Here is a 14,045-nt window from a genome sequence, read left to right on the forward strand (position 1 = left end):
TTTGTCAATTTTAGTGACAAAACTATCAATACATATGAAATATAAAATAAATATAAACTTTTGTAGCTTCTCTTTCACATGCCTGATCTTCTTGGTTCTTCAACATTACTCGAAATCTTCGTCACTTCCAAGTACTCCAATGATTCCAAAGGTTGTAAGTTTAGAATCATTGTTGTTGAAAATACGTAGCTATAACAATGAGAAAACAAGAGTTCGCAATCATTGTTACACAGTGTCATAATATTATTACACATCATCAAAGTTCAATTGTATCACAACTTCGAAAACAATACTATGGTGATATGTATCACTCCCCCTTAGTCAATACTCCATCTCACATGGAAACCAGTCCCCCTTACATAATGATCCGGAAACCATATGTATTTGTGGTGTGAACTACACATTAATTCTCCCCCTTTTTGCCAATAAAATTGGCTAAGGTAAGAAAACTAGTGGGATCCTAATGAAATTTCCATAGAGACATTTCATGACCAAAAGAAAGCACATATAACCTTTTTAGATGCAATCATATAGCCGAAGCTAAATGTTTTCATCAAGGAGTTTATAAAGATACAAGGTAACCCCTATAATATTCCACAACCACACTCCCCACAAAGATTTGGCAATTAAGCACAAGTTCAATTAAGAACTCTCCCCCATAAAATGTCACTCTTGAAATAACAACAAGAGCGGCCTTACTTTCACAAGAAAAGAAGGATTTTCTTTGGACATAACAAATCACATACGAACATGAATTTGAATCCAAAAATACTCAATTAAATTAATCACAAGAAAATTTATGATTAATTTAATCAGAATTGCTCAACATAAGAGAACTTACGGAGCCATACAATATATACATAAAATATGGATCAGGGAAGATCAATACTGCGGAATAGACAAGGATTCATTCTATTTTTCATCACTGTTTGCACAATGACATACAATAGATCTAATCCTCGTAAACAAAAGTTCATCCTATTTTCCATCAATATTTGCATAATGACATATATTAGGCTTAAAACTTTTGTAATGTCAAAAGTTCATTCATTCCTTTATCAATACATGCATATCGACATATGAAATACTTAACTTTTGACAAGGTATGGGACAATCATAGTTCACGGACGCAAAAAATATCCCATAAAAAATTGCAATATATAAAACCATAAAGATTAATACTGCAAAAATCATCTACCAAACAAATTTTTAGAATTTAAACAAATAAACCTAAAAAACAATGAAGATGAAAACATTGGACATAGCTATGTGTAATCACAATAATGGCTATTCAAAACTCTAGTTCTTCTAAACAAAACAAGAAATAAACTTATCATCATAAGATTTACTAGATAAATAACTCTTTAGAGAACATGATTTGAAAAACATTAAAAGCGGTCATCAACTAGAGATTGGACATGGACAAGCTCATCAGTTGCTTTCTTCAGTTCGTTTTTCAGAAAATCAAGATTCTTTGTTGCAATTCCGAATTGTTCACGAACGACCTCAAAATCTCGAAGAAGATTTCCTACCAGTTGTAATGACATCCTAACTGGTAGTTTGTTTTCATGATCAACAACATGATAGCATGTTATGAAAATGGGGTTCTTGTGAAACTCGATAGTCTTGTCCTTCTTGACTTCATCATCCTTGTTGCATCTATCCATTGTGCTCACCAAAATTCATAAGAACTTTTTTGACCTTACGGAACAAATATGTATCAAGCAGTAGACATGACACATATGTATATTTAAGAGAGTTTCATAGAAAACCCTAAGGAAACTCGTATACGTCTATGTGGTCAGGTGTACGTGCACTTATCACAATCCCGGTATGAGACCAAGAGAAAGGTGGAGACAAATTTAGACTAAGTCTTGAGAAACTCAAGAGTCATTCTAAACAAAGGATGACATTCTTACACCAAAAGAATAATTGTTGATAGAAAACAACTACTCAAAGGAAGGACAATAAAACATGCAATTTTTCTCAAGAGAGGATGATCAGAATTATTTTCTTAAGAAAAGAACTGAGCAAGGATCACCAGTTTTATAAGATCATTTAAAAAGAAGAAAAGTAATATACAACCTTGACTTCTTTCTCAAGACACACTTCTTGAGAATTATGAGCATCCTTCTATAATTATACGAAGGATGCTACATTGAGCAGTCACGTTGTATTTGGATGAGCATTTTGCGCATATACAACATTAACTTCTTCTCTCTTTCAATCATAAGGATTTATAGAAAAATTACTAGAATTAGTTGAAAGAGTTTTAACAAGAGAGGAAGGCATCTTGGATTTGCAGCCTTCTTCATAGAGAGAAAAAGAATTTAACATTTCTTTCTTTCTCCTATGCCTTTTTCTCTTCTCAGAGTTATTTGAGAAGTCAGTTGCCCTTCTTCCGTTCCTCCTTCTACCATTGTAGGCATTTTCAGTCTCAAAAATACAATTAAGAAAAGACTTATCACAGTATTTTTCTTGATTGCCGACAATTCCTTTTACTCCAACAACATGAGAGACAGGTTTAGTAACTTCTTTAGACATCCATGCAAGAATGTTGTGAAGTTTTTCATTCCTTAATCGAAAACGACCTCTTCATTAGGGTGTCGTTTATTTCCGCAATAATAGCAGTTAAAGGAATTGTTCTTGACTGTTCTCGTGTGAGTAGATTTAGAAGTAGCATAATCCTTGTTTCTGGGAACATTACAATCTGCAACAGGTATTTTATATGAAGAGTTATCATTAGATTTAATAAAATTGATCTTACTAGTTTCTGGAGCGTCTATTCCTTTATATCCCAGACCACGTGTATCACGATGTTCTTTACATGCTCCAAGCATAGAAGATAATTTTGTAGAGTTAGAATTGAATCTACTCAGACTCTCTTCCAGTGATTTCACTTTATAAAGAGCAGCAACAAGGTAGTCTCCAACGATTTTTCTTTGGCGAGAAGACTGAGTTCTCTGTCATTAAAACATTTTTGTTGAGAGTCATATCTTGCTTCAGATTCTGCAAGTCTTTCTTTCAACACAAAAATATTTTGAAGAAGATTATTACATTCAGACCCTTTTGAGAGTACTTCCTCTTCTCGATCTTTGACGATAGATTGTAAAAGTTTATATCCACAATCATAACCTTTAAAGAGTTTTCTCAGTTTTCTGTTTTCTTGATAGAGAGGTGCCATGTATTTACTCAAGAAAGTAGTTGACTTCTTTTCTTTCAAAGCATGGTCAAAAAGCTTGATATATTGAGAGACTTCCTCATCAATACTTTGTCCTTCTTCTGAATCACTACCATCTGAAAGATCATCCAATTGTTCATCAAGTGATGTTTCCCAGTTAAATGCAGATTCAGTCAAAGGACCAGAAATAGAGTTTTTCTTGGAAGCTTCTAGATTTTGAAACTCACAAGGGTGACTCTGAGATGATTTTGCGTTATCTGAGATATTCTTATCTTTCATAGAGTCAGATCGCTACAAACAAAGACTTGCAAGGTCTTTAAACGTGTTTGCCTACTCTGATACCAATTGAAAAAGCGAGGGCTAACAACCACACCCAATATTTCACTTAGCAATCTGTATGGACTAACTCCAATATACTTTTAAGAGAATCAACTAGTCAGTCAGACTCAATCTTAATAAAAGTATATCAAAGAGTTATATCTCACTTTCTCGATTCAATACTTACTCAAGCAAATAGAAATCTACGAGTCTAATTGAATACAAGAGAAATCACTTGAACAGTACTAAAGACCAATATTCAAGGATCAATCAATTTCAATCAACAACCAAAGGTTGGATTTCCCAATTGATGGATTCAACGCATAGCCTGTGATATTTCAATTATATAACAAAATATAATGAGGAAAAGAAATAACACAGACACCAGAAGTTTTGTTAACGAGGAAACCGTAAATGCAGAAAAACCCCGGGACTTAGTCCAGATTGAACACACACTGTATTAAGCCGCTACAGACACTAACCTACTACAAACTAACTTCGGTCTGGAGTTGAACCCAGATGAATCTCAAATTGATCCAAGGTACAGTTGCGCTTCTTACGTCTCTGATCCCAGCAGGATACTACGTACTTGATTCCCTTAGCTGATCTCACCCACAACTAAGAGTTGCTACGACCCAAAGTCGAAGACTTTAATAAAAAAATCTATATCGCACAGAAAAGTATACAGTAATAGATAAATCTGTCTCCCACAGAAATACCTACGAGTTTTTGTTTCGTCTTTTGATAAATCAAGGTGAACATGAACCAATTGATAATCCAGACTTATATTCCCGAAGAAGAGCCTAGAATTATCAATCACCTCACAATAATATTAATCGACTAGTGAAAGAAGATATTGCGGAATCACAAACGATGAGACGAAGATGTTGTGACTTCTTTTATATCTTTCCTATCGGAGAAATCAATCACAAGCCAATCTTACGATTGTACTTAGTACGATAGAAACAACAAGATCAGATCACATAACTACAAGAAAAGTAGTATGGGCCTGGGTTCACAATCCCAGTAAAGTCTTCAAGTCGTTGACCTACAACTAGTATGGGTCTCGATATAAATCTAAGGTTAAAGGATAATCGACTCTAGCTAATACAACTAGTATCACACACGAGGTGTGGGGATTAGGTTTTCCCAGTTGCGAGAGTTCTCCTTTATATAGTCTTTCAAATCAGGGTTTGCAATCAATGTTATCTTAGTAACAAAGTATTAAATATTCACCGTTAGATGAAAACTTGATTAGATTCAAGCTAATATCTTTCAACCGTTAGATCGAAACTTAGTTTGTTACCCAAAAATGAAATGCACGTTTATTTAGGTTTGTGTAACCGTACCCAAACATGTACATTTAGTTGGTTCAACAGTAGTTAACCAAATGGTTATCCATATGAGGACTTTCATATCAACTATATTCTTCTTTTACCAGAACTAGTTCAAATGACTCAAACGAACTAGTTAGAGAGTTGTTCAATTGCTTAGATCTTATAGAAGTATACAAGACACAATCGAAGCAAAAAAGATTTGATTCACTCGAATCGATTCATGAACTTTATAGCCACGGTTTGTAAATATGCATTCCTTAGTTTATATAAGTTTAAGTTCACGAATAATCGTTTTTAGAAAATAACCAACTTAAGCACGCATACTGGTACGTGGATTTAAGTACCCGGAATAAGTTTGTTTTCAGTCCACAAACTCCAGCAGAAATTCACGTGAACTTCCGACAGTTCGCGGACTTTAGTTCCTGTTTTCCTGAGCAGCAAAGTACGCATACTTTCGTTCAAGGAATAAGGACTTACACACGTATGAGTTACCACACAATGTTTATATCCAACCATGGTTATATATTCTAAACTCTCATTTCAATCATTGAAACATTCTTAGAGGATGTTATATAGTTGTTGTTCACAAACCATTTTTCATCAAAGCAATTTTCAAGTAATTGAAACTTAATATGACTTTCGTCACTATTAAAGATGAACTTGCCGAAAGCGAAAGCTTACCAACACATATTTCGAGAAACAGATAAGCGAGATAAACTCGGCTCGAAATAGCAAAAGTGTATAATCAAAGTCTATATAACAATACAACTTTTGTCTCAAGATAGGAGATAGTGTAGATAGACTTTTGACTGATAGATAAGTTCAAGTCTCCACATACCTTTTAGTCGATGAAGTTCCACCAGTTCTTTGAGTAGTTCTTTGTCTTTGTATGATGATTGTCATGGAGTCTAGAGCTCAAGTACACTTTCTATCCTAGTCCGAGACTTAGCTATAAGTAAACTATAAATCAAGACTTATAGTTTTGGCAACTAAACTTGAAAACAAGCTTGAGATAGCAACGCTTGCGAGTTCGACCGAGCACTGCTCTAACAAAATTCTTACTATTCATTAAAGGGAAAAGTACTACAGATGCGATTGATTAAAATTAATTATCCTAATCAAAGTACAAAGAATGACTCTGAGACATTATACAACAACACACATAAATTAAGTTAACCTGACAATGACACGCAAATAAAACTAATCAAGACATGACATCTAAGTGGGGAAAACAACTCATATACAATTGGACAAAGACGTTTACAGTTGTAGTGTAACAATATTGTAAACTGTAAGAGAAGCATAAGGTGTTATTGAGTGTTATTACCCAAATACAAATTATGGGTGATTAGGGTAACATTGGTGAGTGGTGCTGGAGCCTGTGACTATAGTGATGTTGAAAAAGTAACGGTAATGGATGGTTTGAGTGGTAGTGGTTGTTGGTTAGTGCTGAAACATGCAATAATTACTCGCTATCGTTATGACAATGTAACATTATATTATATAATTTTAGCGTCTTAAAATAAAACAGTTACAATGCGACGAGAACAATTATCGATCGCCTTATATACACATAAAAACCAAAAAGAAAGTATTACGGAGGCAATCCATAACTTATCTTTCAATATTTAAACAAGTGGTAGATGCGTGAATTATTTTTCTTGCTAGAATATTATTCCTAGACTCCTAGTGTGATCATCCTATTGGTAAACGCTTGTAGTTGGTTAGCCCTATCGGTTAACCAACTGACATTAGCCCAGTTGGCCAGGAGTTGGGCTCCCAATCTACAGGTTGCGGGTTCAATTCCCTCGCTGATCGTGTTAAAAAAAAAAAAAAAAAATCGTTCCTTATAAGTTATATCTAACCAACAGGAATTAACCTAGTTGGCCAGGGTCGTACTCCCAAATTACAAGTTAGGTGTTCGATCCCAATGTTGTTTCCCTTGTCTGGTTCCCCATGAGGCTCGCCGGTAGGTTTGCACAACAACCTGTTCAACTAATGTAGTGTACCTTGTTGGAGCTCAGCTTGGTAGGCTTCCAACTAGTCTGGGGAATCATTTTATTTTTGTCCAATAATAAAATTATATTAAAAGAAATCTAGCACGCTCACAAATGAGTCAATATGTCCGAGTGGTTAAGGAGACAGACTTGAAATCTGTTGGGCTTCGCCCGCGCAGGTTCGAACCCTGCTGTTGACGACTATCATAAATTTTTTTTCTCGGATTTTTTATCATAGTTTTTTTTTCTTCTCGGATCTGTTTCTTTTTTGAAATCTGGTTAATCGCGGCCGACCTAATAGAATTGTTCACATAACAGTTCTGACATAGTTTAACTTTTCTTATTCCCCTGCTGCTTGTAATTAAGCTAAGGCCTAAAGTGAAGCGCTACAGCCTTTGCAACAACATGACCAATCGGAAAACAACTTCAAAGAAAGATCTGAAGATGATGGTGAGGACTTCTTCATCTTCCAGTTCTTCGACAATAGATCATCAGGATGTATTGCGTGAAATCTTTTTTCGTCTTCCATTAAAATCCATATACAGATTCAGGTGCGTATCGAAATTATGGAATTCCCTTTTATGCGACCCGGTGTTTATGTACACATTACTCAAATACTTCATAACTACTCCCCCATGGACTCTCGTTTATCATGAACATGATAATGGAAAGACCCTCTTTGAAACTCGTTTTCTCCAACTTCATCACAAATTCGTAACGGGTTGCGATGGATTTTCTTTTAAATTCCTTTTAGATTCAGACATATTCAAAAACAACAAAACTATACATCTTTTAGCCTCGTGCATCAATGGTTTATTTCTTTGTTCGAATCGTAGACAAAATTCTAATCCCCATAGGTTCTTCATATGCAATCCTTTCACCCAACAATGTCTCTCGCTCCCTTCTCGTCCTCATCAGGGTTAGTCTGCTAATAGTGCTGGGTCTATAAAATTGGTAAGTGAAATTATCAATTCTACATGTCACTACAAGGTGGTCTATATCCCAACTGTACATGCATCTGTGAGTACTTTCAAGTTGCAAATCTTCTCTTCTGACTCGGGCAAATGGAATATGTATAAACTTCCATGCAATACAGCAATTACTAAATACTGCTACACAATGTTTATCCGCAATGGAGTCTTGTATTGGACTGACAAAGAAAAGGAAAGTAATAGCATGATCGTCGTAGCTTACCCTCTCGAAAGCGATCAATGCTGGTTGATCAACTTGCCTCGAGATAGCATAAATAGTGTGTATTACTGTCCCCATCATTTTGATGGGTTTTTTGGGGAGTCTGAAGGGTCAATCTATTATGGCTATATTAATGAGACAACGGATATGCCGCCTTTGCTGAGTGTCTGGCTGCTTGAGGACTACAACTCTGATGGTGTTGGAGGATGGTCCTGGCAACTGGTACACAACAACATTGAATTGAAGATTAACAGCTCGTTCAGAAATTTAGATGGCGTGTCTAAGCGTTTCAATCCGGTGGATCGAAATGTTATCATCTTTATACATAGTCGCTTCTGTTTGGCCTACAACATTGTGACCGGAACATCTGAAGTTCTTCAAGGTTCTCCTACTCCTTCCCTTATCAGAAATACTACTAATCCACCACTTCTGATAACTCCGAAGCCAGCAATAATTCCTTCGTTGCCATCTGATGTTGAAGATATGGCTGGTTACTAATATCTCTGGCCAGCAGTTTTTATGAAGTTATTACCTCATGCGGTTAAGTCTATCAAGTACTGTTCTCTTTTTTTTTTTTTTTTTTTCTTCTTGCTCTCATTATTAAATGATATTCTTATATTACTTGGTAGTGTGCTGCTTTGTCAATTTTCTTTTTCAGTCGTAGCTAATGAACATACACATCCATTCAGTACTTGAAAACTCTTAAAAGAGCAAAAAGAATGGACAAATGACAGAGATAACTTGTTATTTATCATAGGTTTTTTAAGCATCTTTTCCCTAATACAATGAAGAAAACAAGGAAAAACTTACAAATATATTGTGATTTACATAATCTCAACCACAGCTCGTCCAACAATACTTCCACGGTTGAGATCTTCATAAGCTTTACTTGCTTCTTCAAATTTGCATTTTCTCGAAATGGCAGCATTGAGGTTGAATACACCTTTCTCAGCAAGTTTAACAATTTTGGGTAGATCTTGCCTGGCCCTTGCACCATATGATCCAATAATCTTTACCTGCTCGGAGAACAATAGTTGCATTGTTATGGCACTGGCAATCGGACTTGAATATAAATTAAGAACCAATTGCAAGAAAACTAGGTGGTACACTGTAAATTTTAAGGGTAATTTATTACAATGGGCACATACACTAAGATTAGGGGCCTGTCTCAACATAACATTACTTTCCAAAATCTTCAGGCACAGGCATTATTCTGTACATAAGAGCTAAATAATAAAAACAGTCTCAAAGCTCACAACAGAGGGCTAAATGAAAAATAAAATAAAATCAGATTTTAGAATTCATATCGATACTAAAATGTAGTATGCAGGAGATTCTAGATATAGCTTAAATGACCTAGAAGGAAGATTTGTAATCTAACCAGTAGCAAGATAGCTCAAGAAGAGAAGAACATAAAAAACAAGCAGGCAATCTCATCAAAAGTCAGGGTTTAGGATCTCATGAACCCGTCTCTTTAGAAAGTGTGATGTGCATGCACCCACTTCATCCCACAAACCATTTTATATGGTAGCACGATTTCAATGATGATCCATCTTGAAAGGACATCCTTCTGGAGTTGCACAATTAGGACCTCAATGTTCATAGGAATTTTGAACATTTCCAACAGTGTCGCATCATACCTAGTGATGTCTCTCATAAGTTTATAAATGTATCAAAGGATTTCATTTCTAAAATACATTCGACTCACCTGTCTACGAACAAGACGAGTTATATCTATCTCCCCTATCACACCTGTTGGTGCAAGTCCAATCATTACAGCTTTCCCCCCGTCACGAACACTCTGTGTGCACTGCAAAAATGTTTGTGGTAACCCCAATGCTTCCACGGCGATGTCCACCCCCATGCCTCCAGTAATTTCCTGTCAAGAAAAACAAGCAAATAATTACGGCAAATTCATACCTAACCGCCTAGATGTAAATCATAAATACACATTTTATACATGAGCGAGCAATTAAACACTTAAGCAGGATTTCTAAGTATACATCCTTAACATCAAGACCAAAAGAATAGTCATCATTGACATATCACTCTTGCTCCTGTATTTTGCAATGCACACTGATAACCGACGGAACCAGTTCTTTTGAATCTACAAATTCTTTAAGATACAACGCTAATCGAATTGTCAAAGAGTCTAAAAAAGCTTTAACCTGGCAACAAGAGTTAGTTATTATAACTGGAAACCAATAGATAATAGCAAAAAGAAGAGTAAAGTGTGTGCCTTGATCTTGTCAACAGCATCTTCTTTAGCTGCATTTACGGTGTGAGTTGCTCCTAGTGACTTTGCATTTCGAAGCTTTTCATCTTGAACATCAACTGCAATAATCTCAGAAGCACCAAATGCACGTGCTATCTGCAAGCAACTGAGATATTATGTAGTCATAATGATGTAAAATACTATATTACAGCAAATGGAAACAGCACCAGAGACATATTTGCACCATTTAACTTCATGCTTTGATAAATCCATGTCTATGTAACCTGAGCAAAAACATATTATACCAAATTCACAAAAGGACGCTACAAGGAAAAAAAATTCACCAAAATATTGATGTCAGAAAGAAACACCACACTTAAAAGAGGTGGCAATCAAAAAGGAAAATCAAAACACTCCTAACACAAAATGACTACAAAGAAAGCACTTAAAGACGAGTAATATTACACCAAATAGGATACATGTAAAACAGCAGATAGCAGAGAGTGAGAAATGAATTAACTGGTGGTTTGTTTTTGAGGCCGAAACATCCCACAAGGAATTTAGTGAATAAGGAGAGATAATAATTTATGAATATTTGGTTGCCTGACTAATAGAATTTGCAGCAACAAAATAGACTAATGACAGTAAAGAGCACTGAACAATGAAGAATCTGCAAGATGTTACCAAACCTCAAACACTTGGACTATAATAGAGGCATTGAAATAAGTGAAGGAATGATTAGCAACACCCATCACATAGTTAATAGATTTTTAGCTCTTCACCTTGACCCTACACCACCAATGCCGATCACAGCAACAGAATCTCCAGCACGCATGTCAGCTGCATGTCTCATCGCACCATATGCAGTGAATACTGCACATCCCAGGATGGCAGACTCTGTATATGGCAAAGTATTTGGAAGAACTGCTAAAGCATGTGCAGGCACAACACAATATTCTGCAAGCCCTCCCATACTGTACATGTAGACTGGGTTTCCTACAGAATCCAGAAAAGATAGTCAAACATACATCTCTGAACCTCACTGACAACCAAAACCAGAAACAACTACATCATTGATCTCGGGATACCCACAGATGGTGAGCTGCTTGCTAGTATGTGGAAGCGAATCAGATCTATTGGTTTGTCAAGGTCGTAGGATAAAGAACTTATACTATGATGATATGTGCTGTTACAGTAAGATGCGCGGAATATCCCCTGACTCATTCGTACCATGTCACTTAAAATAATTTGTATTGTATCATCTACCTCTCTTTATTTTGCAGCTCACATTCTAACTGGGTGAAGACCTGGCTTTCACAAGTGCCCAACAATAGTTGGTCCAGCACTTGGTAGTTGTGCCACGAGGTCTGGGGTTTAAACACAACTTGCATCAGGGTTAGGGGGGGGAAGAGACCTGGCTCTTGTTACCAGTATGTCGTTCTAAGGATTTAAAACATAGGGGCCCCCACATGCTTAGTTGGTTCTGGTTACCATGGAAGAACAGATACTCCTTAGTCTTTTGACTCTTGCCCAAACCAAACTCAATTGGCTATTTTCTCCCACTAATGTTATATGTTGATTCCTCTCAACAGTTGCGTAGTACGTAGTAATTGTTTTATGCTCCCACTGAGTTTTAATTATACAACTCATATTGCTCTCATACTGCTTGATCACAACACTCAACACAGATGCATGCCAAGAATTCCATAGTTAAGAGAATCCTAGGTAGAAGCTGTAGCTAGAGGTGCTGTAGAAGCAACCAAATGGATATGAATCTCGATAATGCAAAAAAGGAACAGTATAAAATAAAAGACGGGCTTCATAAATATTGGAGCAGAAATAAAGTAAAAGGTGTAACACCATTTAATATATACCGTTGCTACGGAGGAATAGCCGAGTTTCACCATCATAAAGTGTTCCTTTTGCGCGATTGAAAGCAAAGAAAGCCTCACATAGATCTTCTTGGCCCTGATTCACAGGCAAATATTAAACAAAGGGTCATCATGGATCTTCTATTCATGCTGCTAAGTATGAAAAGCAACACCTATAAGCATAATAATGTTTCACCTTTACACAAAAGGAACAATTGCCGCACGGCATTATGAATGCTCCTACTACACGAGCGCCAATGGGAAATCTAACACAGACGAGCAAAAAAATAAAAACAAAATATCATTAGTATTATTTTACTAACCAGATAACAATCTAACAACTTTAAACTGCCTAAGATTGTGTTAGTTTTGAATGCCCATTCATATGATATTCTCCTTCGCTGATATCCACAATACACTTGAAGAAAAAACTCTTTCAGGTATACCCCATTCACATGGAATTGCAAGGATGTTCAAAATGTCGATTACTCTACTCATAAAAGTTAGCAATCAAACACAAAACGTTTATTAATTATTGTTGCTGCACAATGGTCTATACAAGGCCAAAACGAAAAGTACAAGATTCAAATACTATTACATGTTTATGTATCTCATAATCTATCTACGGGTTTTCGCAGACCATGACAAACAGTGCACAAAGCTTGTCAAATATGTACTTTGTGGTATGGGTTTTGAGAACTGAACCGGAGCACTCATACTATAACAGCATTGCAAATAATAAATTAATAAAAACCTCTAAGCTTTGGGTCATTTGAGGTGTCCTAAGGTCTCACATTCTGAAAGTATGATCTTATAATTCTGAAAGTATGAGCTGTCTAATCCTTACAAGATGATCTGTAAGAGTAGCATGGTCATTCATTACTGATGGGAAGCGTACCTTTTGATAATACCTGCATCAGTATTAGCCCCATATTCAACTACTTCTCCAGTAATTTCATGACCCACAACACAAGGACTTGGAAATGGAAGTTCACCTTTCATTACATGCAGATCAGAGTGACAAACTCCACAACCTGAAAAACGAAATCAATCAATTTAAGAATTCAATCATACAACAAATCTAAATATCCAAAAAAAAATAAATGATAGCAATTGATTTATGTAAGGTTACCTTTGGTTTTGATAAGAATTTCATCAGCTTTAGGTCTAGGCATATGAAATTCTTCAATAGTAAGTGGTGAATTAGCTTTACCCCAAAACACAGTACCACGCATATAAGAAGGTCCAGTACCAAAATGATAAGAATTTGATTCATTCTTTGAAATTATTTCATTGCTTTGAGTTTGATGATGAAATAATCTGTTCCATGTTGAGATTGATGGTCTGGAGATAGACACTTTATCATTGAAAATACTACCACTACGGATCAGAATAGAACGAGAGAATTTGGTGAAAAAACCCATCACTGAAATTTTGAGGGAGACAAGGAGAATGGAGTGATTTGTTTGTTGGATTAATTGATTTTGATTTGTAGTATTAAGTGGAGTGTTTATCTGTAGTTTGTTTACTTTGAGAGACTGGTAGTGTTCACCTTAAGGAAGACGGTTTTGAGATTACATCTACTGAATCTCTAGAAAATTTGACGGTGCCTGCAGTACTAAATTTGAGATAAGCTGTCTTAGGTATGCATGACAATGGATAAGGACATGTATTAGCGTACGTAGGATTATTTGACATTATCTTTCCACCAACTTCCTGAATCATCTATTTATTTTTCAAGCTTCTTATAGGGGTGGCATCGTTTATAAAAGGGGCGGCATTATAATAATAATGTCCCTTTAGAGCGTCCACAGTGGGAGAGTAAACCCAAATATTTTGTCTTTTGAACAGACGTAGTGGAACGTACTATCGATCAAATTTTGATCAACGACTAAAACCCAGAGTATATTTGGTCTGGGACCAAGACTAAACCCA

General features: G+C 35.9%; 1 protein-coding gene and 1 non-coding gene across 2 annotated transcripts; one reads left to right on the forward strand and one right to left on the reverse strand.

The window, feature by feature from the left end:
* Window positions 1-6,951: 6,951 nt before the first annotated feature.
* TRNAS-UGA lies at window positions 6,952-7,033 on the forward strand. The gene has a single exon. It is a non-coding gene; the product is annotated as a tRNA-Ser (tRNA).
* Window positions 7,034-8,744: 1,711 nt separating this feature from the next.
* On the reverse strand, window positions 8,745-13,687 carry LOC113283374 (alcohol dehydrogenase-like). Its single transcript, XM_026532607.1, has 8 exons — window positions 13,243-13,687; window positions 13,009-13,144; window positions 12,307-12,376; window positions 12,114-12,207; window positions 11,022-11,235; window positions 10,264-10,405; window positions 9,733-9,903; window positions 8,745-9,040 (listed from the first exon to the last, which is right to left on the reverse strand). Exons 1-8 carry the CDS (start codon window positions 13,532-13,534, stop codon window positions 8,849-8,851), a joined length of 1,311 nt encoding a protein of 436 aa, XP_026388392.1. The 5' UTR covers window positions 13,535-13,687; the 3' UTR covers window positions 8,745-8,848.
* Window positions 13,688-14,045: the final 358 nt, after the last annotated feature.

Source organism: Papaver somniferum, chromosome 5, assembly GCF_003573695.1.
Source record: "Papaver somniferum cultivar HN1 chromosome 5, ASM357369v1, whole genome shotgun sequence".
In the NCBI taxonomy this organism is placed as follows: domain Eukaryota; kingdom Viridiplantae; phylum Streptophyta; class Magnoliopsida; order Ranunculales; family Papaveraceae; genus Papaver; species Papaver somniferum.

Bases quoted from the DNA above. Each gene is read 5' to 3' on its own strand.
- LOC113283374 (XM_026532607.1), bottom strand. From the start codon at position 13,534: ATGGGTTTTTTCACCAAATTCTCTCGTTCTATTCTGATCCGTAGTGGT. The intron at 13,145-13,242 runs GTAACCTTACAT...TTCGTTTTTCAG, and splicing joins AATTCTTATCAAAACCAAAG to GTTGTGGAGTTTGTCACTCT. The intron at 11,236-12,113 runs GTATATATTAAA...TGGATTCTGTAG, and splicing joins GCTATTCCTCCGTAGCAACG to GAAACCCAGTCTACATGTAC.